The 25,413-nt window shown below is 42.0% G+C and overlaps 1 protein-coding gene across 1 annotated transcript in view; it reads left to right on the top strand.

Moving 5' to 3' along the window:
• DOP1B (DOP1 leucine zipper like protein B) overlaps positions 1–25,413 on the top strand; it is a 99,277-nt gene that overhangs the window by 34,729 nt on the left and 39,135 nt on the right. Inside the window, exons 8-33 of the mRNA XM_069946294.1 lie at positions 1,348–1,457; positions 2,294–2,408; positions 3,046–3,166; positions 4,319–4,438; positions 4,563–4,662; positions 5,191–5,382; positions 5,859–6,513; positions 7,430–7,701; positions 8,077–8,229; positions 9,493–9,593; positions 9,696–9,886; positions 10,245–11,844; positions 12,218–12,329; positions 12,754–12,939; positions 14,119–14,244; positions 15,432–15,566; positions 15,647–15,702; positions 17,637–17,741; positions 18,590–18,656; positions 19,168–19,312; positions 19,493–19,581; positions 19,764–19,873; positions 20,191–20,337; positions 20,571–20,632; positions 21,196–21,324; positions 22,245–22,381. Of these exons, the coding sequence (XP_069802395.1) occupies positions 1,348–1,457; positions 2,294–2,408; positions 3,046–3,166; positions 4,319–4,438; positions 4,563–4,662; positions 5,191–5,382; positions 5,859–6,513; positions 7,430–7,701; positions 8,077–8,229; positions 9,493–9,593; positions 9,696–9,886; positions 10,245–11,844; positions 12,218–12,329; positions 12,754–12,939; positions 14,119–14,244; positions 15,432–15,566; positions 15,647–15,702; positions 17,637–17,741; positions 18,590–18,656; positions 19,168–19,312; positions 19,493–19,581; positions 19,764–19,873; positions 20,191–20,337; positions 20,571–20,632; positions 21,196–21,324; positions 22,245–22,381 (5,336 nt within the window). The remainder of the gene's footprint in view (positions 1–1,347; positions 1,458–2,293; positions 2,409–3,045; positions 3,167–4,318; positions 4,439–4,562; positions 4,663–5,190; positions 5,383–5,858; positions 6,514–7,429; positions 7,702–8,076; positions 8,230–9,492; positions 9,594–9,695; positions 9,887–10,244; positions 11,845–12,217; positions 12,330–12,753; positions 12,940–14,118; positions 14,245–15,431; positions 15,567–15,646; positions 15,703–17,636; positions 17,742–18,589; positions 18,657–19,167; positions 19,313–19,492; positions 19,582–19,763; positions 19,874–20,190; positions 20,338–20,570; positions 20,633–21,195; positions 21,325–22,244; positions 22,382–25,413) is intronic.

Raw genomic sequence — 25,413 nt, 5'->3', positions numbered from 1 at the left:
GGGTACTCTATATACATTTGTAAATTCTAATTAAAAAACTCCAGTCTTCCAGTACTTATCAGCTGCTGTATGTCCTGCAGGAGGTGGTGGATTCTTTCCTGTCTAACACAGTGCTCTCTGCTGCCACCTCGTTCGATGTCAGGAACTGTAGAGAGCAGCAGCAAAACCTATAGAAAACTTCTCCTGCTTTGGGCAGTTCCTGACATGGACAGAAGTGGCAGCCGAGAGGACTGTGTCAGACTAGAAAGAAAGAATACACCAATTCCTGCAGGACATACAGCAGCTGATAAGTCCTTGAGATTTTTAAACAGAAGTAATTTACAATATCTGTATAACTTTTGTCAGTTGACGACAATTACCCCTGTAAGGAGCCGTAGACCTGTAGCAATGCCAAGATTGACATAATGCTATTTTACATAGTGATTTTTATACAGTCACCATTGACATTGATAAATGTAATTTCCTGACAAGTTCCAGCCCCCTACTCTCTGGAACCAGATTTCTTATATATGACATAATCAGTTCAGCTGTGTCCATATGTTTATTATACAGCTAACAACATCCATTCAGCATTGTCTGTATACTTTATAAGTTTCAGGCAAGGTTGTCAATACAGTAACCACAGATTACCAGTTTATACTCCATATAGTAATGGAGCCTGTAAAGTAGCCATATATGAGATGGCTGAACAGCTATATCTCATGATTCCCACATATACATAAGATGGCTGAACAGCTATCTCTCAGGATTCCCACATATACATAAGATGGCTGAACAGCTATATCTCATGATTCCCACAGATACATGAGATGGCTGAACAGCTATCTCTCAGGATTCCCACATATACATGGGATGGCTGCACAGCTATCTCTCAGGATTCCCACATATACATGGGATGGCTGCACAGCTATCTCTCAGGATTCCCACATATACATGGGATGGCTGCACAGCTATCTCTCAGGATTCCCACATATACATGGGATGGCTGCACAGCTATCTCTCAGGATTCCCACATATACATGGGATGGCTGCACAGCTATCTCTCAGGATTCCCACATATACATGGGATGGCTGAACAGCTATCTCTCCTGGTTCCCACATACACGGCTTGCCTGAACTTCCATGTGTTATGATGGGGGGGGGGTTAGCTTCTGTCAGACTCCTCTGGTGGTGGCTTATCTCTCCATGAATAAAACAATAAAACCATGGGTTTTCTATGTTCACCATGTTTGTTTGTTTGTTTTTTTTTACTATATAAATAAAGTTAGTCGATTCTGGCACCAAGTCCATAACCCTTCTATGGGCCTATTGTGATCTCACCCACAAACCTATATTTTCTGTGTGCAGGTTCTGACATAAAAGGCAGCGTTGTTGCTCCAGAGCTGAAAGCCACTTCGGGAGAAGAGGAATATGGCTCCTGCTTTTTTGCAAAATACTCAAAAGATTTATTAGTCCAGGTAAGTGAATCACTGTTCTGTGTGTAGCAAAAGAGAATTGTCCAAGGACCATCCTTATTAGATGAAGGATAAAAAAATAAAGTGAATTAGTTCTTCCTGACAACCCCAGTTTTATATTCAGTAATGCATCATCCGTCAAGTCCTGAGGGCTCTAGAATATTATACTTTATTAGACTCTTATGGCACTATTCCACGGGTCGTCATAGAGGAACAAACGAGCGCTCTCAGCGCTCGTTTGCTCCTCGTTCCCTGCTCGCTGCCACCGCTATTAAACGCAGCAGCAGCGAGTGTGTGAGTGCGGGAGGGGCGGGGGGGGGCTGCCCGGGTGATCGCTGATCGTCCGGGCAGCCATTAGGATATAGCAGCGTCTGCTGCCGATGCTCCTATTCAACGGAGCGACGGCAGAAGATCGCTGCTATAACACGTTGAAAAACAAGCGACTGCAACGATCAGCCGACATGAACGATGTCGGCTGATCGCTGCACTCTATCCACGGGACGGTTATTTTCCGCAGCGGCCGAATACAGCTGAATACGGACGATAATCGTTCAGCGGAATAGGGCTTTTACTCCTGTATCTTTGTGTAACTTTTATTAAGCCTTTTGTTTGCTAAAAAATATTGTACTCCCTCTGGTGGAGAAACACGGTATGGCATTGCAATATTTCTGCTGTACAGTTCTACTATATATATATATATATATATATATATTATATATATATATATATATATATATATGTAATACACATGTGTGTAAAAGAAATGTGGGTCAGACTTAGTAATAGATCTAGAAGGAGAGAGCCCTGCCTTCACTTATTGATGTTATTTTTTTCTACAGGCCCTGATGCAGATTTTGCACCAGAATATCCTGTATTCTGACACAGAACAAGGCCTGCATGTCTATCTGAAGCCTTTCCGAATCCTTGTCAGTCTTCTGGACAAGCCAGAGATAGGTAATCTGAGTGGCTGTATAATAATATCCTGTGAGAATATGGGTATAACTTATTGCATAGCTTCTATCACTCCTGTAGTGGGGTCAAACTGGGAATGTGTGTGGCTCTTTCCATTGCAGCCTATGGGAGGTATGGAAACAGCTGGGCTTTTTACACACTTTAGGGCATTAAGCGTACTGTTGCCGATTTCATGGTGCAGATTTTATGGTGTGGATTTAACCAATATAAATAGCTAAAATTGGCGCCATCAAGTACACAGTAAATTGAGTTAGTGTGAATGTACCCTTAACGTCACAGTGTGCTTGACTGTCGCACCCTCTACTTCTCCTTTTCATAGCAACTGCAGCAATGCCCCCAGAGTAACCTATAGATAAACCATGAATGGTAATAATTTATAATATCCCTTAAGTTTATGTTCGGATTTAAGCTGGGCGGATAAGCTGTGGACTTTCTGCAGTGGAAAATTCACTTAAGAATGCCTAGAAATGTTTAGAGCGAACAAAGTATATTAAACAGGTGTAAAGCTTCTCATTATAGAAAATTGTCCTCAGTCCCATCCAGGCCTAAGATCCCTGTACAGTCTGATGTCACTGGCGGCACATTATGTATGATGGAACAATATGTTGTATCCCCTCAGGTCCTCCGGTGGTGGGAGATTTGTTCCTGGAAGTGATCCGAGCTTTTTATGCCTACTGCAGAGACACTCTTGGGACAGATATAAAGCTGAGCTATGGCCAGAGCGGCAGCCAGCTCATAAGGTATTCATAGCAGTGCAGGGATCTGCCAAAATGAAGACTCCATCTGACTACATCAGCACCATCACAGAGTACAGCTCATCTATTCTGCTATGGCTTGGGCACATAGATGTAGTCAATAATTTAATATCTAGAGCCACATCCCTGGATGTTATAATATTTATAGAATTTAACCAGAGTGCTTCACACTTTCAAAACCTAGCACTTTTTAGCAATTTTGTGCACAGTTTGGTGGTTATCCCATTATTATCTATCTAGCCACCTTGAGAACAGAGGTCCCTTGTTTTCCAAGTGAACAGAGGAACAGTGCATGTGATTGGCCACCACTAAACTCACTATGCTGAAGATGGCCGAGTGCAGAGCTCTTCTGGCACAAGTGACATGCTCTGGAGACAAGGGAACCCTATTCTTGTGATAAGCGGTGTTGCCAGAGGTTTTATCCCAACTGATCAGATACTTATCCCCTATCCCATATATAGGGTATAATGTTTTAATCTTTGGATGTCCCATTTAACGGCCCCAACTTCATGTTTGTTCGGCTGTTTCTTCATGACACATGATGGTTTATTCCTAGGACTGAATGGCCGGAGGTCTGACTCCTGTCACCTCGCCATTCAGCTGTTTAAAGGGGCCACGGTGCTCGGTGCTTCAGTGTCGTAGCCACTCCAGCTCTGACCTGTTCATTTGAATAGAACAACACTGCCATTCCTTGCACCACCTACAAATAGTACAGCAATGCAGGGAGGAGCACAAGCTGGTACGTTCGCATGAATGTCATGGTCCCTTGAAAAAGCTGAGGTGCTACAAGTCACATCCCCTCTCATCTAATATTGATGGCCAACAATTTTGATGGCAGTGATAGAGAGCCTGGGGCCCTCTAGCTGTTCAGAACTATAATTGGCTGTCAAGGGATGATGGGAAAGCCAAACTTTCAGCTGTCCAGACATGATGGGGATCCAAGGATCCAAGGATCCAAGGAAACTGTCTTCCTACCTGCTGAAGCTAGCCAAGTAGAGTGTTTAGTATCTCTGAGACTTCTATAGATAATGCATGGATCAGCAACGTGCATAAGTGCCCCCTCCCCCTACATACTTTTATAAAGCTGAAATCTTTATTGGTTGTGATAGTTCTCCCCCAATATTTCCTGTTTTCCAGTGCAATTAAAGAAAATAAAACCGCCTCCGAAATTGTAAAGACGGTGAATCTCCTCATCACCTCCCTCAGCACCGACTTCCTGTGGGATTACATGACTTTGTGCTTTGAGCATAGTTTCAGGTGTGTATGCTGTACGGTATGGTTTTTCATTGTATCTGGTGAGCGGCTAAATAAAGATTATATGCTTGGACCTGTAGTTTAATCAGTTTAGTCAGAGCCTGAACCATTAACTCTTTCTTTACAGAAAAACCGGTGACAATAGTGACCACAAGTACGTGGGACGAGCTCCTTGTGTGTCCGAGGTCTGCACTCTCCTGGTCTTCCTGCTTGACGTCATTCCTCTGGTACGTGCATTCACAAACCTTAAAGGGGTTGTTCAGGCTTATAGATTAATAAAGCTTTAGGTTACATGGCGACTTTAACCACAGCATGCAAGTGTCCGTTTCCAAAAATCCACCTGGCAAATGTAGGGTTGTAGCCACTCGTGGGTTGTAACACAAACCAATCCACTCACCTTAGCTGCACAATTTAGGGGGAGCAACATTTGTTATGTTGAGGAATAGAAGGATCAGGTATATTGTATTTCAACTGCCTGATCCTTTTGTTCTTTGTTAGATAATAAGCTGCCAGAGTTTGTCAGACTCCTTCATTACAAACACCTGAATGCTAGGACGCCCTGAGCTTTCATGTATTTGAAGGGATAACGATGCCAACAAAACCAGCTATCTTATGTGTTCCTATAGAGTGGGACTGGTGGACACATCATGACCAAGAAGCTCATCTCCTCTTTATATATTTTATACTTATCAGTTATTGTTTTATTGCACTATGGGGAAATAATATTCTCAATGAATTGTTTTTGCTCTTGTCAGGAACTCTACTCTGAAGTCCAGACCCAGTACCTGCCGCAGATGCTGAGCTACATGGCTCAGTCTCTATCGGAGAACATGGATGCACTCAGCCTCCCGGAACTGACACAGGCGCTGAAAACTTGTTTCAAAGTCCTCAGTAAAGTGCAGATGCCTCCAGCCTACCTGGATATGGAGTCTGTGAGCCCGGACAGTGTAAGCCGCCCATTGCGTTTAATCAGTCAGGGATATTGAACTCCCTATCCCTGCTAGGGCATATGGATGGTATAGGCAGAGTTTCCCTGCTCAGGACTACCCTCTAGGAGTAGCTGGTCTATCAATACTTATACAGTCAGATGTATCAGGTACATTGGGTTGGGTCACATTGTGTAGTATTTTCAGCCTTGGAGCAGAATAATGGAAAAAATGGAATCGGCAGATCTGTTACATGCCATGAATGTCTGCAAATCCCTTTGACTTTACTCAGTCGGTAAGGTTTTATCATGGAGCCCGTAACTTAGTAAATAGCGCAGCATGCTTTGTCTACTTTGCCTGGTGCTTTTGATGTAACTGTAACTGATGTATGCAGTGCAGATATAAACCCAGCCTTATATGTGTATCTATGCTCAGGTTTAAATGGAGACACTTCTTTCTTATTGTTGCCATATTAAACAATCACTCTCTTATTGTAGAGTCCATCCAAGGAGTCACTGAAACTGAAGACGAACAGTGAATCCGAGGTGGAGGTGGGAGAAGACCCTATATTCCCTCCATTAAAGTCAGAAGACAGCGGAATTGGTTTGAGCGCTTCATCCCCGGAGTTGTCTGGATACTTACGCATGCCCAAAGTGTGCCCAGAAAAGGGAGACGTCTGGAAGAAGGGGGGCAGCGTACAGAAGACTTTACATTGTATACAGGATCTAGTGGCTAATTTTGCCAGCAAGCATCTGTTTGGTTTACAGCTACAGACGCAGAGTGATGGAGTTGGGTCCCAGGGGAAGGAAGGATCTATAAAGAGGAAGGGTCACTGGGAACCCAAACAGATCACTGTGCCGCAGTTCAAGCAGATGCTGACTGATTTCTTTACTCCGCGGCCTACAATATTAAAACAGAAAAATGATAAGATTGAATATTCTCCATCTTACAGCCCCGGTAAGAGAGTTACTAAGGGGTCAGATGAAGAGTGGGACATCGACAGCTTCATCCAGAATATGGGCCAGATGTCAGAAGACTGCCGGGACGCCTTTGCTGCTGCCTGTCACTTCCTGCTGGATTGTGCCACCTTCCCTGTCTATTTATCAGAAGAAGAGATGGAACAGTTATATTCCTCGCTATGCCAAGTTCCTGGTAAGAGGGGGTTAAAGTGACAGCATCCTAATCAAATGCCAGTTGTCCCTGTCACAGAGACATGTAAATAGATTTGATCAGTCATATGCATGCTCTTTTAATTATTGGTGAGTTGAACATTCAGACCCTCACCAATCATTAAAATGAGCAGGGAGAAGGGAACAGTTGTGCGCTTCCCTCCCTAGTTCTTTGCAGTTCCCATCATACTGCATGAGACATACTTTATAAATTTATGGCACTCGTCTCATGCACCTAACTGAGCACTTCTCCTGGTTTGTTCTAATGATCGGTTGACGTGTCAAAAGTTTTTTCTAATGTACAGTTTTGTTTTGTATTTTGTGAAAAAAGGCTAACAAAAATAATCTGGTAAAAAAAATAAAAATAATAATTGTAAGCCTTTTCGGTAAGGCTCGGTTTACACTGAGTAAAATAAGCGGAATTACGTGACGGTGCCCCGCCGTGGAATCCTGCCTGCCTCAGTGTGTCAATGGGATGCCTTGCATGCTGCCTCTCTTTGCTTAGAGAATTGACACGTCAATTCTTTGAGCGGAGAGTGGAGGCACACAAAACATCCCATTGACACAATAAGGCCTATTTTACTCAGTGTGAACATACCCTAAAAGGGCAAGAATGAAATAGGAGGTGCAATAGGGATCACTAAACCCCCTAAAGTGCTGGTTGGATTAAAGGGATTCTCATATATAGTGGATTGTAAGAGGAGTAAAAACCTGTGAAAAACATCTGTATTGTCCTGGGCTCTGCTACCATCGGTGCCAAGGAGGTTGGCCATTAATGGAAAGAGCTATGGGCACTAAGCACTTCCCTGGCCCTGAGTGACAGCTCTACTCTGACAGCAGTAGGTGGGAATGTTCTTTTACATAGTTGGCTAATTTTCTTTTTCCCTGATCTGTACCAGGGTCAGGTGATGCCGGATTCCCCCTGTGGTTCAAGTCCCTTATGACGGTCTGCTGCTGTGTGAAGGATTGTTACATACAGAACGTGGCCATCTCTACTCTATTGGAAGTGGTTAATCATTCACAGTCCCTTTCGCTGGTCATGGAAGACAGAATGAAGCGCTCAAAAATGCCCAGCTACAGTGCAGTCTTTGGGAAGTTGCAGATGGTCACAGTTCCTCCCGTCTCTCCAGGAGTCCTCAAACTTATTGCGGAAAAGACAGACTTCTACCCAGTAAGTGTTAACCAAGGGATCATAAATCTATGTACACATTTGCAACCAATTTATCGCACCTATACATATAAATAAAGAAATAAAATACATTTTGCAAGTCCTATGCAAGTCTGTGTCTCCATGGTTACAGACTACAAATAAACCCTGTGTAGTCAGATCCTGCAATCGTGTGTTACTTCACTCCCTCTGCCCTCTCTTCTTGATAACCTAAAGATAGACGGTAGATTTTTAATCAAGACTCTTTGCAACATTGTTTAATTTTTTTTTATTGTAGATGCTTTGGAGCAATGGTAAAAATGGTCACACATAGTAGAATGTTCAAAATCTAAGAAAGTAGTTAGCACAGTGATAGTAATGACTTCTCTCCTTGACCAGAGAGTGGCTAATGTGCTGTGGAACCAGCTGAACATGGAAACCAGGGAGCACCATATCACCTGTGTGGAGCTGTTCTATAGACTGCACTGCCTGGCACCTTCTGCTAATATCTGTGAAGAGATCATCTGCCAGACCCTGCTGGACAATGATAAGGTATGGCAGGCCTGTGTGCCAGGGTGATACCTCTATGTGTGCTCATGTAGCAGAGCCCAATTTGTAATCACGATGTGTATTTGTGGATTTGCACAAGCCTGCAGGTAAACTCACTTCTTTGTTTTAGTTGGATAAAGGCCAATCTGCTTAATGTTGAGTAAAGGCCTGACTTGTGCAGTAAACAAGCGTCGATCACTTAGGTTTGTGTCCATTTACAGAGCCTATTACAAGCCGCGGTGCTGCATGAACAATCACTTGATTGTTTTGTGTGGTTTTATACTTCCATTCTTTGTTGGACACATAGCTCATATAACACAGTGAGATGTGTGGTTACAAAACAATGGTTTATTAACCTGTCAAAAAGGCGGTATTGCCCCATGTAATATGGCCCTGACACAGCTATCCCTTGAATCACATCAAGATAAAGCTAACATAAAGCTAACCACCAGATCAGCAGTTTTGGTCAGGGTTAGGGATCAGCATGCTGGCTAATGTATTTGAGAATGACAGAGTGGTAACGTTTAAAACCCTACCCTATCGTAAATGTGACATCCCATACAACCAGTTTTATAGATTTCTTCAACCATGTTGCGCTTTCAACAGTCAGTCCCCTCCACCTAAAGCAGCAAGCTCTTCATACCCAATGATCGGGATAATTAGATCTAAAGCCCCCAGGCCAGACTGATCTCCTCTTTATACAACCACATCATTAGGACAAAACCCAACACTGCCAATTGCAAAATCACTCCAGCTACGAACAATAGGTTAACGCAACTGTATACCATACATCAATGCTACCTGACCCCTGTCAAGTTATGTAGAATGGCTAGAATCCCTGAATGTCATGCCCCAAATCAACCTGCAGACTTTTGGCATCTAATTTGGGCATGCCCAAGAATTTGAGAAAATATGAGAAGATGTGGTGTTTGTGGTATAATTCTCAGTTGACGGCTACACCAGCTCATGCAGTGAGTGCCTAGATATAACTGGTTACAAATGGCTCTATGCTCTATGGCTCTTGTTTTCTAATTTGCTGTAAAACGTTATTTTTATTTTGCACATCTGTCTAATAAACTGAGTTTGAAAAAAAAAGATTAAAGCTAACCATACTCATTTGGTACATGTTGGCCAAACCTGTCAATATTAGAGGGACCTGCTGACCATCTAATACGCAAGACCCTCCTAACAAATTTGGACATGAACTTTCTTTTTGATGCTTTTAATTTTTATAATATGTTTTAATTCTTGTATTTTACGTTGCAGGTGATCAGACTGGAGGCGTTGTTTCGGTTCTCTGTGATTTGGCATCTGACAAGGGAGATTCAAGGCAGCCGTGTAACATCCCATAACAGATCCTTTGATAGGTGATTCAGATATATTGTTAAAAGAGAAGTTCTCCTGACCAGATAGTAGTACAGCTTTGAGCTGCTATACCTTCTGCATTACTAAGCCCTTGCTTTTTGCAGGTCTCTCTTTGTGGTTCTGGACAGCTTGAATTGCACAGATGGTGCTATCGGTGCAGCTGCTCAGGGTTGGTTGGTACGCGCACTCTCCTTAAATGATGTTGCCCGGATCCTAGAACCTGTCTTGTTACTTCTTCTGCATCCTAAGACCCAGAGAACATCGATCCAGTGTATTAAACAGAAGAACTCCTCAGGTACTGCAGACACTCATCCATTAGCTACAACTTCATACTCACCTCTTAAAGGTGTATTCCCATCTTAACTAATATAGGTAAACTTGCAGGCCATGTCAAGCTTTGCCTTTGGCAGTCCAGGCGTGGTGGGAATTGTAGTTGTGAAACAGCTGAAAATCCACTTATTGGATACCCATGAAATAGAGCTGGCCTTACACTTTCTGATATATATATATATATATATATATATATATATATATATATATATATATATATATATATATATAGCATAGTAGAGCATTTGTACCAGGGTTATCCAGTTGCACTCATGAGTCTACAACCATCTGCAATATAATATTTGTTAATTTTTAACATCTAGAAGAAATCAGCTACTGGTGCAGACGCAAAAGATCTTCCCTGAAGGACACCGGAGGATGCCTCGAGTATCCTGAGAGTAATTCAGATGAGGTTCTCCCTCAGTTTAACACCGTTGACAGAGAAGCCATCTGGGCTGAGGTGGAAAAGGATCCTGAAAAGATGAAGAACGAGTTCACCGATCACCATATTTCAGAGGGCGCTGAACTTCCGCTCTACGAGTATGATGACCAGGAGGAGAGTGAGCACACAGAATCCGCTGACACCAGCGTTGGGCAAAGTGCCAGTGAAAACACATCTTCCTTTAACCCCAGCTCTGTAGACTCAAGTGTCGACCATCGCTGGAGTAATGGCGACAACATTGATGGGCAAGGTTCTACAAGGCCTTTTTGCCATCCGAACATGTCCTGCATCAATGCGCCCAGACCTAGCGCCTTGTTGAACTTGGTTCGTACAGAGTCTGATGTCACGCAGACCTCGGAGTCACTTTCTAGTGACGATGAAGCTGATCTAGAACTCCAGGCCATCAGGACTTCCAAGCTTCTCAAGCAACAAAAGGAGAAGGAGGAATTAATCGAAGCACTCTTTAAGCACATCCTCCTATACTTGCAGCCTTATGACTCCAAGAGGGTCTTATATGCATTTTCAGTGTTGGAGGCTGTTCTAAAAACAAACCCCAAAGAGTTTATTGAAGCCGTAGCCAGCACTAGTATGGACACCAGCTCCACCGCACACCTCAACTTAATATACAACCTTCTTGCACGCCACCAGGAAGCTTTGGTTGGACAAAGTTTTTATGGGAAGCTTCAGAGTCAATCACCATCCATGTGTCCTCATTCTCTTCTGATTGAACTTCTGACATATCTATGCCTTAGTTTTTTGCGATCATATTACCCTTGCTACCTAAAAGTGAACCACAGGGATGTGCTCGGCAATCGGGATGTCCAAGTAAAGAGCGTGGAGGTTCTCATCCGGGTGATGTCACAGCTGGCCGCTACAGCCAAAAACTCAGAAGGGAAGAATGTCGACTTTATACACAACTTACTGGAAAGATGCAAAGTTCAGGAATTTGTTCTTTTGTCCTTGTCGGCATCCATGTACACGAGTCAGAAGAAGTATGAGCTGGTGTCTCATGGTGGCAACAAGGACATGGCAGACGAAGGCTTGTTCGAAGAGAGCGTCATCAATTTTGGTCAGGACCAGATCTGGAGTGAGCACCCTCTTCAGATTGAGTTGCTGAAGCTTCTCCAGGTTTTGATCGTTCTGGAGCATCACTTGCGGCAGCTACAAGAAGACCAAGATTCTCCAGTAGACCTCTCTAAGGAATGGCATCGGGGTGTAAACTTTCAACAGTCTATTAATGCCATGCAGTATGTGCAGTCACATGCGATAACGTCACAAGGATTGTTTGTGTCCGCAGTGGTGAGAGCGTTACGTCCGGAGTACGGCTATGGCATGCACCCTCCATGGGTGGCTCTGGTCACATCATCTCTGCCTTACTTTGGCAAATCTTTAGGACTCACTGTAGCACCCTTTGTTGCCCAGATATGTAAGAACTTAGATGAACTTGTGAAGCAGTATGAAAATGAATCACTTAAAATAAGGTAAGTTAAAAAGAAGTATGTAATCTAATAGAATGTTATGATTGTATTCAGTTCCTATGCAGACTGAAAAGATTAAATTGGATGAATGGATTTATGGATGGATGGGAGTACAGATAAGCAGCTAGGTGAGTGTATAGATGAGTCAGTGAGTGGATGGATTTTGTGATGGGTGGGTGAGTGGATAGATGTGTAGATTGGTTGGTGAGTGGATGGCTGTAGAGATGGGTGAGTGGATTGATGGATGTGTTGATTCTTGGGTGAGTGGATAGGTATAGAGGTGGGTGGATGAGTAGATGTTGTAGAGATGGATGGGTTGGTTGAGTGGGTAGACGTTTTTGAGAATAAAAAGCTCATAGTGGATTTTCACCAACAGCACGGCCTGTAAAAGAGAGAACGTTTCCCCAGATTACCCCCTCACCCTCCTGGAGGGACTCACTACCATTGGTCATTTCTGCCTGATGGATCATCCAGGTCAGACAAAGAAGGTATTCTCTATCATTTTCTTTTAGTGTCATCTATTTAAAGCAATTCTTTTACTACGGCACTGTATTGTTGCAGATATTGTGCAGTTTTAATAAGAATACTAAGCACACTGAACCGTGAACGTCCATGATAACATAACCACAAGTGGTCAGGTCACTGTCTGCATGAAAATCAATGGAATCCTATTTATGATGTGTTGCCCCTTTTCTTAGTCTATGATTTTTTATTAATTTCGATCTCTTCTTACCATGTTAATATTGTTACATTAGTAGTGTAATGACTGGACAGGTCACTGCCTCCCACATGATCAGCACACTCCTTTGCCACTGTTGTCTTTATTGCTAGGATCTGGTTGGCTGTAGGTTAATGTGACTGTCAACAAGTCAAGTAATAATATTCCTTAATATATATGTGTATTTCGCTCAGTCCTCCTCTTCAGATCCGGCTAATCTTAAGAATGCTCGCCACGCTCTCCTGGAGGAACTACCGCGTATCGTCAACAGCTTATCTCTCCTGTGGAGCGTCATCACCCGACAGGAGCGGGAGAGAAGACCCTCCGATCTCCTGGGGACAATAAAAGGATCAACTTCTGTCTATTTCAAATCTACAAAAGTAAGACCTAAAACTGACTTTAGGTAGCGGGCCCTCTTACATAGAGCGGTTATCTACTGAACAGGCCAATATTGTCCTGTGTCATAGGGTCAGTGACTAGATGACAAATGAGCAAATGCTCGCTCGTCAGCTGATCATTTCATTCCACTTTGCCAGGAAAACATTGTTCATTGACCGCATATCTTCCCATGGAATAAGAGATGTTTGGCCTAGGAAGGAATGAAGCAAGGAGCCCATACCAGCATTCGTTTATTCAGTCTTTCCTGTACAATAGTAAAGTCTTGTGAAAGGCTTTTACAGCACACTTCAGTCCATGTAATAGGACCATTACCTGTAGTTTCATACAAAGAGACTTTGATTTTACAGAGAACCCCTAAAGGCAATGGATGTCCCATTAAAGGGAATTGTAGCTGAGCTGCGGTATCCCGGTATGGCCAATACATGATTAACTGAGCTGAAGCCTCCAGCTCTCTTTACTCTGTATATCTTGGTGCGGCAGCTGATCGGCAGGGATTCTAGGTATTGATACTCTACAATCAGATATTGATGATAGACCATAAAGGCCCTAAAACACCAAGCGATTTTTGGCCAATAATCGTTAGGTGTTAAATAGGCATGGTCCGAACCTGCCGAGGTTTGGGTTCGCATGAACCCGGACTTGGCAATGATTCCCGCTGTCTTAAAACTTCGTGCAGCGGGTGGATAAAGCGGGAGGACCCCCTGGAAAACTGGGATACAGTCTATGGCTGTGGCTGTATCCCGCTTTTCCAGTCGGTCCTCCCGCTGTATCCACCCTCTCCACGGAGGTTTAAGACAGCGGGAATCATTGCCGACAGTCCGGGTTCGTACAAACCCGAACCTCGGCAGCTTCGGACCATCCCTAGTGTTAAACTTATCAGACAAGGCCCCTTCCCTTTACTACACCACACTTATTTCAGGTGGGGCTTGGATACGGCAGGGCTCACACCAAGATTCTGCCATCCCCTGCATTAGACAGTAGAATTATGGTGTGAATACCCCCTAAGAGTCAATTTGATTCATCTGCCGCTGCTTATGATCAATAATCCAGCCATTCAGATCTGCACTTTCCTGCATCTTCTTTTGGTCTATCAAATATCTGTTGCCTTGTGCAAAAGAGAAGGGAGATATTTACTATCTACATTATTTCCTGCATTACAGACACTGAAGCAGAAAATCTTGGAATTTCTCAACCCACTGACGTCACATCTGGGGGTGCAGCTCATTGCAGCAGTTGCCGCTGTGTGGAAGAGGAAAAGATTCAACAAGGCTCAGAGCAAAGCCAAGGTGAGATAATGGATTATAGGGCATCACGCTTGTCCTCAGTTTGGATGCAGTTTTTCAACTCATTTTAATTAAAGTGAATGGAGCAAAAATGTAATACCACACACAACCTTAGCACAGGGATGGCGCTGTTTTAGCAAAAAGGTATCTTTTTTATAATCCTGGAGAACCCCCTTAACTTCTACAATCACATTTTGCATCTAAAATACTATCAACTCTGCAATTGGTCTGTTTTTTTGGCTCCTATACAGACCTACTGTATGTGTCTTCATGGTGTCATACTACAAACAGACCTTTTTAAGTGAGATCACGTTTCTTTACCTTCATTGTGTATTTTATGCTAACATATGCTAACTTTGGTAGTTTAGCAAAACACAGAGGACAGATAGAAGGGACTAAGGGTACTATTACACGGAACGATAATCTGCCCTATCCGGCCAATTATCGTTCCGTGTAATAACGACAACGATCAGCCGATGATCGTAGTCATCAGCTGATCGTTGATATAGGTTCTGACCTATAATCGTCGGGCGCCAACCGCGCATCGCTGCGTGTAACAGCGGTGCGCGGCCTGGCGGCTGACGATATGCAAACAGAATACTTTACCTATCCATGGTCCAGGGCTCCTTCTGCGCTCTGCATCTCCCATGTCCCGCGCGCTGACGCTTCAGAGCGGTCTTAGCTGACAGGCCGCTCAGCCAATCACAGGTCGGGACCGCCGCCTGTGATTGGCTGAGCAGCCTGTGAGATGAGACAGGCCGCTCTGAAGCAGCAGTGCGCAGGACCCAGGAGAAGCAGAGCGCAGAAGGAGCCCTGGAGCGTGGATAGGTAAAGTATACAGTTTAAGCAAGGGCTGCAAAGACATCAGTAACGATGTCCATGCAGCCGTTGTTAAAGAACTATGGGGCCGTGTAATAGGCCTAGTAAACGAGCGCCGATCTAGCAGATCGGCACTCGTTTACGGTTATTATCGGGCCCCCATCGGCTCGTCTAATAGTACCCTAAGGGATGAGACTACACAGGCCTTGTTTGTTGTCTGTTACCATGGCAGTATACCTGTCTGCATAGGAGCTGAGAACGCAAAGCAATGATGCCCATTTACACAATATATCTTCATAATCATTGTATTTGTAACAACCAGGCTGTCAGATCCAAATCACATTGAACCTGCCTTCTGATTCCTCCTGCAGATTATACCGGTGCCCAGTGAGTCTCAGCTGACACTGGTTGATCTGGTATGTGCTCTAAAGACACTGAAGACTGACACCATTTTGCATCTTGTAAAAGAGGTGGTGAAGAAGCCTCCTCAGATAAAAGGGGATGAGGTACTTGTTGGTGATGGTCTACCTTCATGTTTCTGTTACAAGTATCTTTCTAAATTGTGATTCTTCTCTGATTTCTTTAGAAGACATCACTAGTCGATATACCGATGCTTCAGTTCAGCTTTGCCTTTATACAAAGGTAGGTTATGCAAATAGTCTTCATAAAACTTGTCTCTATTGATTTCTGGGTGTTCAGACCCCCAATCATCTTTCAAACCAGCCAGGAGAAGCGTGAAGTTATGTTCTTCACCCCCAGCTTCCTGCATAAACTTGTAATGAAGCCCGTCTCATGCAGTCAAAGATCACAGTGATGGAAACAGTGGAACCTCAACACTGACCGTGCCTCTGAAACATGTCAAAAGTTTTTTCTATTGTCAGGGATACTTTAAGATCACTGTTTGCAAAGTACTTTGTTTCATAATTAATTGGAGCAAAAAATAAATGTGTGTATATATATATATATATATATATATATATATATATATATATATACACACACACAAAGGAAAAGGTTGCAGGATGGCACTGTGCAGGCTTAAGGCTCAGGTGGGTGCACAACCTCAGGTAGTCAGACCCAGACTTCCGAGTCCACAATAAAGTTGATATGAGGCGGCACTCCGGCATAAAGTGAATGAAAAAGGTTTTTATTCACCCATTTATGTGCGGCGTTTGATCTCTCATTGAGATCTTTTTCAAGCAATAGTTACAATAAGACAATGACTGGTATTTAACTTAGAAACCCCTCCCATTGTCCCTCCCATCATTAGTGACATCATCATGATTAGTATATATAAACATCAAAAATCATTTATTGTTTATATATACTAATCATGATGATGTCACTAATGATTGGACAATGGGAGGGGTTTCTAAGTTAAATACCAGTCATTGTCTCATTGCAACTGTTGCTTGAAAAAGATCTCAATGAGAGATCGAAACGTCGCACATTAATTGGTGAATACAAACCTTTTTCATTCACTTTATACCGGAGTGCCGCCTCAACTTTATAATATATATATATATATATATATATATATATATATATATATATATATATATTTATTTTTTTATATATATATAGTAAAGGGCAATCTGTGACAGGTTGAACAATGGATGTTACATTGTTTTATAACAGATGTATTTCTTTCTGTGTAGTAGTACTGTTTATGACCTGTATGTGGCACTGTTATCATCTTTCCTCTACTTATATTTGTAGCTACTAAGGCGTTATTCACACATTCAGCGAAGATGTCCGTGATTGCGGATCCGAAACCATGAATCAACATATTGATTTCTTGCCCATTGATTTCTATTGGGCTATTAATATATTCTGTGCTTTCACAGATCTGCAATCCGAGTCATAAAAAAATAGCACATATCCTAGTGCAGATTGAAATTGCAGCTCGGATTAGCCAATAGAAGTCTATGGGATCTATGTTTTTCACGGACGTCATTGATGTTGCATCCGAGAAAAGCACAGATCATAACGTCGTCATTACTGGTAGTGTACATTTTTTTTTGTGAAAACTGACATAAATGCAATTACGGATCACTTTCCACAGATCACAGAGAAAAAACAGTGGAGGTAGCGGTCCTGGCTTCTCATCTCGTAAAAATCACTGAACGTGTGAATGAGGCCTAATGTTCTCCATACACTACTGATTTTAAATGAACAAAAAGGCGGAGTTAGTTTATTTTTAGACGACCATTGGCGTCTTTATGTGACGCAAACAAGTGTAAGCAAGATGCCAACTAATGGCAGCCACTTGTACTACATGAGTTTAGTCCCTATTCTCATAATATTGAAACCATCTGTTGAATATCTACATTGGTAGAATTTTTTGAGGCATACCTCCAGCAGGAAGCACTGATTTATGTCACTGTATAGGCATACAGTGGTAAACGTTGCCTGTAGACATCCATGTTGGAAAAACAAAAAACATTCCGGGTTCTATACCTTTTTTTGCAGATTGCTGCCAAATAGTGTAGCATAGTCGACTAAGCATAGTTGAGTGAATAGAGCCCAGGACATAGGACTCAAACATGATGTAAATTTGTCCTCTCACCTTGCAGGCTCTCACCATCTGATATGCAGGAAAACTTTCAGTCATTGCTGATTTTGTTAAAGGAATCTGTCCCTTTAAATCTGGCTCCACCAGGATTCTTTCTGCTCTTGAGGTAACCCTTTATATTCTCTTATGAAAGTGTTCCTGTCACTTGTACACAAACATATCAAACCTATAGATTGGTCGGGTCTGGATGTTTAGGTGTACATAAGGAGATTTCCAACTTGCAAGCTAAACTAGGAAAAAATACAATGTATCCAGTGTCCCTTCATAGTGCATGCAAGACCGTATGATCCAATTGTTTCAGCTTTTTATTATCCAAGATAAGTCACATAAAATCATTTCCTCTCAATGAAGGTATATTTATATTTACTGTGTGTATTCAGATTTGTTATATTTGAGTTAAGGTCCTCATACACTATATACCAATGTCGGCCAACCCGACAGGCACAATGGAGTTTCTCTGCCCGACCCCTCTGTTCTCGGAGAAATAAACAATCGCTAAACAGAGCTCTCTTTCCTCTCCCCATGAAGAATATAGGGACGTTTGGCCAAGCCAAACATTCACGTTAATGGGAGGACAGGAGAGATAACTGTAGGCCAAATGATTGAAGGTGTATGGCCACCTTTAGCCATAGTTGCACCTAAGTTTATATATAGGGAATCTGTTCTGTGTTCATATAGTATCAGAATAAGAATGCTGTGGATATTGCCTCAGCAGGCCTGGTTTCTCATTTACTTGGTTAGAGAAATCAATTAGAATTTAAATAGAGTTAAATGGTTTTCCCATCCCAGGATATGCTGGGATTTATGGAAAGAGCTAGAACTGCTCGTGTGCGTGCGTGTGTGTGTGTGTGTTTTTGTAAAAATGCTATACGTATCTATGTAACCACATATATTATATTAAAAAAAAATCAATGCTCTGTGATACACATGTTTCTTTTCCTTGGTCCCGGACAGTATACTGAATGACTTTGTGACAAGGACACCAAACTTGGAGAATAAGAAAGACCAAAAAGATCTGCAGGTAAAATAGCACCTTTCCATCTGTCATTTCTTATAGAGTATATAGCTGATCATACATGTAATGTGTACAGGGTCCCTTCCAACTCTCATCTGATGGTAGATGTCAGGAGAGAAGGATCAGACATGATGGTTTTCAGGATGGCTGATTCTTTTGTTCTCAAGGCGATAAGCTGCCATTCTAAACATATGTACACTCATGTATGGGGATGGAGAGAGACTGTTGCCTGTGAACATATAGATGTATTGGGAGCTCTTATGTATATGACTAACCTGACTGCACCAATGATTCAGCTTTGTAAATGATCTGCAAACAAACGCTGATCTGCACTCATTTGCAGCACCAGGTTGGGCTAGGAAAGCCTTCTGACTTTTATGTCTACATGAAGCCTATAAGACATACAAGTATATAGGTATACAATGGTGTATGTCACCCATAGGTTGCCATTATAGAAAAAAAACTTGCTCAGTACTAAAACTTTTTGCAAGATGTGTTTTCTTTCTTGTCATGGCAGGAGGTGACCCAGAAGATCCTGGAGGCGGTGGGCAATGTGGCCGGATCATCCTTGGAACAGACTAGCTGGCTAAGCAGGAATCTGGAGGTGAAGGCTCAACCACAGGTGTCTCTGGATGAAGCGGATGCCGACGGGGAGCTGTATGGTAAGAAATAGGTTGTACTGTGAGATTACAACATTATATGACATCTCTTTCTGATTATCGTGGGGTATTAGTGACGGGATTTGTGGGTGCTAGAAAGCTGCTCCTGTAGATACAGGTAGAAGATGACACCAGTACTAAGCCATTTAGAATATATGAGAATAATCTGTGTTCTCTGTACAGATGATGCTGCTGCTGCTGCTCAGTCCTCCATGGTCTCTGCATCCGCCCCATCCGTCTATAGTGTCCATGCATTGTCGTTACTCGCAGAGGTAAGTGCTCCTATATATTATACAGTGGTGTTTGTACATCTATCATGAGTCAGGGGTACGTGGGATGATACCTACTACATGACCAGTGAGGTCCTGAAAGCAGTCACTGTGACCTCCAGGATCCATTATCATGATTGTACAGTATTTTCCTATAGGTGACCATTCTTTTGTGTTTCTTAAAGGTCCTGGCTACCCTCTTGGATATGGTGTACAGAAGTGATGAGAAGGAGAAAGCTGTGCCTTTAATATCCCGGCTTCTGTACTTCGTCTTTCCTTATCTGCGAAATCATAAGTATGGACACCTACTCATATTCTGGAGATGATCTAGTGTACTTAGGATTAGAACCCCCAGGAAAAAAGAAAAATGTATAATAATAAAATAGATCTTAAAATATTTTTTTTTTTAATGCAGTAGTAGACAGTGCACGGGGCAGAATGGGGCAGGTGAGGGGGTATTTGGTGAGCTGTATGTCTGGGCTCCTCTGACGTTGTAACAGAGAGTTAGTAATTGAGTATAAGTGAGAGTCAGTGATGGATCTGTATGGAGAGGTGATCATGCAGTAATAGGTATGAGATTTTGTTACCATTTCATGTTTACTCCATTTTCAGTGCCTACAACGTTCCCAGTTTCCGTGCCGGTGCCCAGCTCCTGAGCAGTCTCAGTGGGTATGCCTACACCAAGCGGGCCTGGAAGAAGGAGGTGCTGGACTTGTACATGGATCCCGGATTTTTCCAGATGGATACGTCTTGCATTCAGTGAGCACAAATTGAGATCTCAGTATTCAGTCAAGTCTATGCGTCAGTAAATGTTCTGTAGTATCATAATGCCCCTGTACATTATATGTAGTCTCCAAACCACTGTGATCCCAAAACAAGACCTTCTAGACTAGTTTGGTTGGCGTGACATCTATTTTTTACCAGTTTTATGTATTTTATGTATATTCTTTGCCTAAACATATGTATTAAATTTCTTTTCTATCATTAAATAGCTGGAAATCAATCATCGACCACCTTTTGACCCATGAGAAAACCATGTTTAAAGATCTGATGAGTAAGTGTATGTAAGTGTTATGTCATAGCCTAGACAGGGTAAGTTCTGGATTCTACATTACATGTACTGTCTGGAAATAAAGGACGACTCTGATTATTCCTGGTGGTTAGGGATAGTGCAGGAGATGATGGAGAGGTTTTGGATAGGCCAGTGTAGTTATAATCATATCTTTATTTAGGCCTAGGCCTAGCTTTCTCTTTGATGCAGAGGACTAGGTTGCCAGTTCTGTCTATGATAAAGTTATGTTCCTGCAGACACCACTAGGGGGAGCTCTCTGCATAATTATACAGCTTCAATTGTTCACAATAATAGAACAGTATGTCATGATCTTCATCTATAGGCACCGAAATTAGTTATTATTAAATTTGCAGCTCAGAAATAGGAATATCCTCCTGGTTTATACCCACTTATAGCAGTAGTAGATAAAGAAAAAAACATCCTGAGCTGTAAACCATATACAAATGAAGATCACAGTTAACCTTTTCTCAGACAAACCCTTGAATGTAAGGTGAACATATATTCCTTCTTCTTTTTTTATATGTTTCTTGCTTTTTCTTTGACAGACATGCCAAGCAGTTCTCTGAAGCTTTACCCCAGCATCGAGCAGAAGGCAATGCTGCTAAAACGTCAGGGCTTTGCCGTATTTAGTGGAGAACTGGATCAGTATCACCTGTACCTACCACTGATTCAAGGTCAGTATAGGTCGACTCCATGGTGAGATGCACCAGATATATACAGTACTGCCGACAGATTGTTGACTCCACACAGCGTACATGTAGAAGGCTGAAAGGTCATCACTCTGCTGGTCTGATCACATTACACATGGAGGTAGTAGCTGGAAGAAAGCTGCCATATTTATGTGAGATATACGTCTCAAAATGCATATGTTGCTTTCTTGTTTACCTGCTTACAGCAGAATCCAATGTTCCATAGGTCATAAGCAAGGATAAAGAATAAAGGCTGCAGACTGGATAGAAATAGAGCATATATAGCATACATATATATATATATATATATATATATATATATATATATTATACTTGATTTCTTTTACAACATTAAGAAACTGGATACATGTGATCGCTGCTTCCCTACTTGTCCCTACGTCTCATTAACAAAGATGATTATTATATAAATCAAAACAAGACAGGGATATTTTATATAAAAAGCCTATGAAAAAAGGAAAGAATACAAATATAGAGTCTATAGGAGCAAAAAGTGTGTTCTCCTTGATGAATTTCAAGCACAATATTGTACTGGAGGGTTTTTATTGCTAGGTGGGCCGACAGTTCTCTCTTTCCCAACTTCTCCATATGAACACTCAGCACGGTCTAATGTTCATATCTCACCTATAGAGAGGGGTTAAGTCATTGCCAGCCTTGCCAGTAGCATATCTCTCCTAGAACAATAGGTTCAGGTGGTAGTAATCTAACACATCTGACCTTCTCCCCCCCGACATCATCTGTCCATGGAGAGTTGGAAGGTTGAGTTCAGTTTTTTACTTAAAACACTAAACACAAAAAAAATCTTGATGTGAATGGGGTCCTTTCTCTTTATGGCCTCTATGAATGTTACATATTTGGAAATACCATTTACCTTTTGTATTTTTAAGAACGTTTGACAGAAAATATTCGTGTAGGACAGACGCCCATCATGGCAGCACAGATGTTCCTGTTTTTCCGCGTCTTGTTGCTGAGGATTTCTCCACAACATCTTACATCATTGTGGCCAATTATGGTGACAGAGCTGGTGAGTTCTGAACTCTTTCCTGTACTTAGTTACTGACTGAGGCTATGTTCACACTATGTATCTGTGCGGCTGTATTGCGGGCTGTAAATCATCGGCCGTATTTTTCAGGTTCATGCGTACGCTGGATAGTATACGATATACGGCGCACAGTGCACACTATGTATGAGCCTACGGCCGATCGTAAACTGACCCGTAAAAAATTAACAAGACCATTGTTTGCGGCCGGAACTGTGCAAATTCACGGCCGTGGATTGACAGGCGGTCCGTACGGAGTACTTAAAAAAAAATAGCCGGCAATGATGCTGAATGCCGATGCCTCTAATAGTTAATATATTAAATTAATAAAACACATTTTCTTTGTAATAAAGTCCCTTTCGTTGTTCAATAATTTAATTTAAACGAATCCATCATTGTGCAATTAAATATACTGTTAAAATAAATATATATATATAAATAAATTTATATATATATATATATATATATATATATTTATTTATTTTTTGACAGTATATTTAATTGCACAATGATGGATTCGTTTAAATTAAATTATTGAACAACGAAACTGATTTTATTACAACAAAAATGTGTTTTATTAATTAAATATTAATTAGTACAGGAAGCTCCATTAAGCTGTTAATTCATATTCCCAGTAAATAGAGCATTCTGTACTAATCAACACTTTACTTTAATGAAAACATCAAATGTTTCTTCTAATTATGTTATCACAATAGCATTATTAGAAGAAACATTTAGAATTATATGTGCGCTCAGCTGATTGCCTGATCGGCTCAGTGCACATATAAAGAGCCGGTCCGCAGTACAGTGACTTCATTGTGCTGCGGACCAGCGAAGAGGACACATCGGGGTGAGTATAAAGCTCTCCCCACCCCCTCCCCAGCACTGCACCCATCCCAGCAAGGAAGGGGGGTCACTTAACCCCTTCCTTGCTGGGATGGGTGCAGTCTGACATCAGTCTGGCCCCCAAGGGGTTAAGGGGGATACAATGCATCCTCCCTTAACCCCTTGGGGGCCAGACTGTAAGCAGCGATCTGTAAAGATGCTGCATACTGTAAGGTGCACAACACCGCTCACAATGATGGGTGTTGTGTTTGTGTGTTTTTTGTGTGTTTCTCCCTTTTTGTTTTTCAGATATCGGTATCCTGTGGATTACGTCGGATTCCGTGGACTACGTCGATGACCAGCGGTTGTTTGGTGTGTTTTTTAATAAAATGGTCAATGAGGGGTGTGGGGGTGTTTTTATTTGAATAAAAAAAAAATTTCACTTGTGTCTTGTCTTTATTTCTTTACTTTATAGACTTAGTAGTGGAAGCCGTCTAATAGACGGAATCCATTACTAAGTCGGGGCCTAGTGTTAGCCGGTATAAAATGGCTAACACTAATCCCCCATTATTACCCCAGTACCCAATGCCACCAGGGGTACTGGGAAGAGCCGGGTGCCAGTGGTCCCGGAGCGTCAAAATTGGCGCTCCTGGACTGGGGCGGCAGCAGGCTGGTAAGATTTAGGCTGGGGAGGGCCTAAACCAATGGCTCTTCCCACCCTGATGTTACCAGGCTGCTGTTGCTTGGTTTTTAACCCGGCTGGTTGTGAAAATAGGGGGGACCCTATGCTGTTTTTTAAAAATATTTATTTATTTAAAAAAAAGAACGCATAGGGTCCCCCCTATTTTTATAACCAGCCTGGTAACACCAGGGTGGGAAGAGCCATTGGTTTAGGCCCTCCCCAGCCTAAATCTTACCAGCCTGCTGCCGCCCCAGTCCAGGAGCGCCAATTTTGACATTCCGGGACCCCTGGCACCCGGCTCTTCCCAGTACCCCTGGTGGCATTGGGTACTGGGGTAATAATGGGGGGTTAGTTTTAGCCATTTTATACCGGCTAACACTAGGTCCCGACTTAGTAATGGATTCCGTCTATCCAGCTTCCACTACTAAGTCTATAAAGTAAAGAAATAAAGACAAGACACAAGTGAAAAATTTTTTTTATTCAAATAAAAACACCCCCACACCCCTCATTGACCATTTTGTTAAAAAAAACACCAAACAACCGCTGGTCATCGTCGGAATCCACAGGATACCGATATCTGAAAACCAAAAAGGGAGAAACACACAAACAGGAGCACAACACCCATCATTGTGAGCAGTGTCGTGCTTCTTACAGTATGCAGCATCTTTACAGATCGCTGCTTACAGTCTGGCCCCCAAGGGGTTAAGGGAAAATGCATTGCATCCCCCTTAACCCCTTGGGGGCCAGACTGATGTCAGACTGCACCCATCCCAGCAAGGAAGGGGTTAAGTGACCCCCCTTCCTTGCTGGGATGGGTGCAGTGCTGGGGAGGGGGTGGGGAGAGCTGTATACTCACCCCAATGTGTCCTCTTCGCTGGTCCGCAGCACAATGAAGTCACTGTACTGAAGACCGGCTCTTTATATGTGCGCTCAGCCGATCAGCCAATCAGCTGAGCGCACATATAATTCTAAATGTTTCTTCTAATAATGCTATTGTGATAACATAATTAGAAGAAACATTTGATGTTTTCATTAAAGTAAAGTGATGATTAGTACAGAATGCTCTATTGCCGGGAATATGAATTAACGGCTTATGGAGCTTCCTGTACTAATTAATATTTAATTAATAAAACACATTTTTGTTGTAATAAAATCAGTTTCGTTGTTCAATAATTTAATTTAAACAAATCCATCATTGTGCAATTAAATATACTGTCAAAAAATAAATATATATATAAATATACATTTATTTATATATATATTATTTATATATATATATTTATTTTAACAGTATATTTAATTGCAAAATGATGGATTCGTTTAAATTTAATTATTGAACAACGAAAGGGACTTTATTACAACGAAATGTGTTTTATTAATTAAATATATTAACCATGAGAGGCATCGCATTACTGCAGAGGATCGCAAACCCCGGTAATAGCAATTCATGTAAACTGTGTTCCCTGCTTTCCCAGATGCATCCAGAGGTGTTTGCATCACTTTCTAAAGA

The sequence above is a fragment of the Dendropsophus ebraccatus genome, chromosome 11, assembly GCF_027789765.1.
Source record: "Dendropsophus ebraccatus isolate aDenEbr1 chromosome 11, aDenEbr1.pat, whole genome shotgun sequence".
Lineage (NCBI taxonomy): Eukaryota > Metazoa > Chordata > Amphibia > Anura > Hylidae > Dendropsophus > Dendropsophus ebraccatus.
This window is presented reverse-complemented; position numbering and strand designations above follow the sequence as displayed.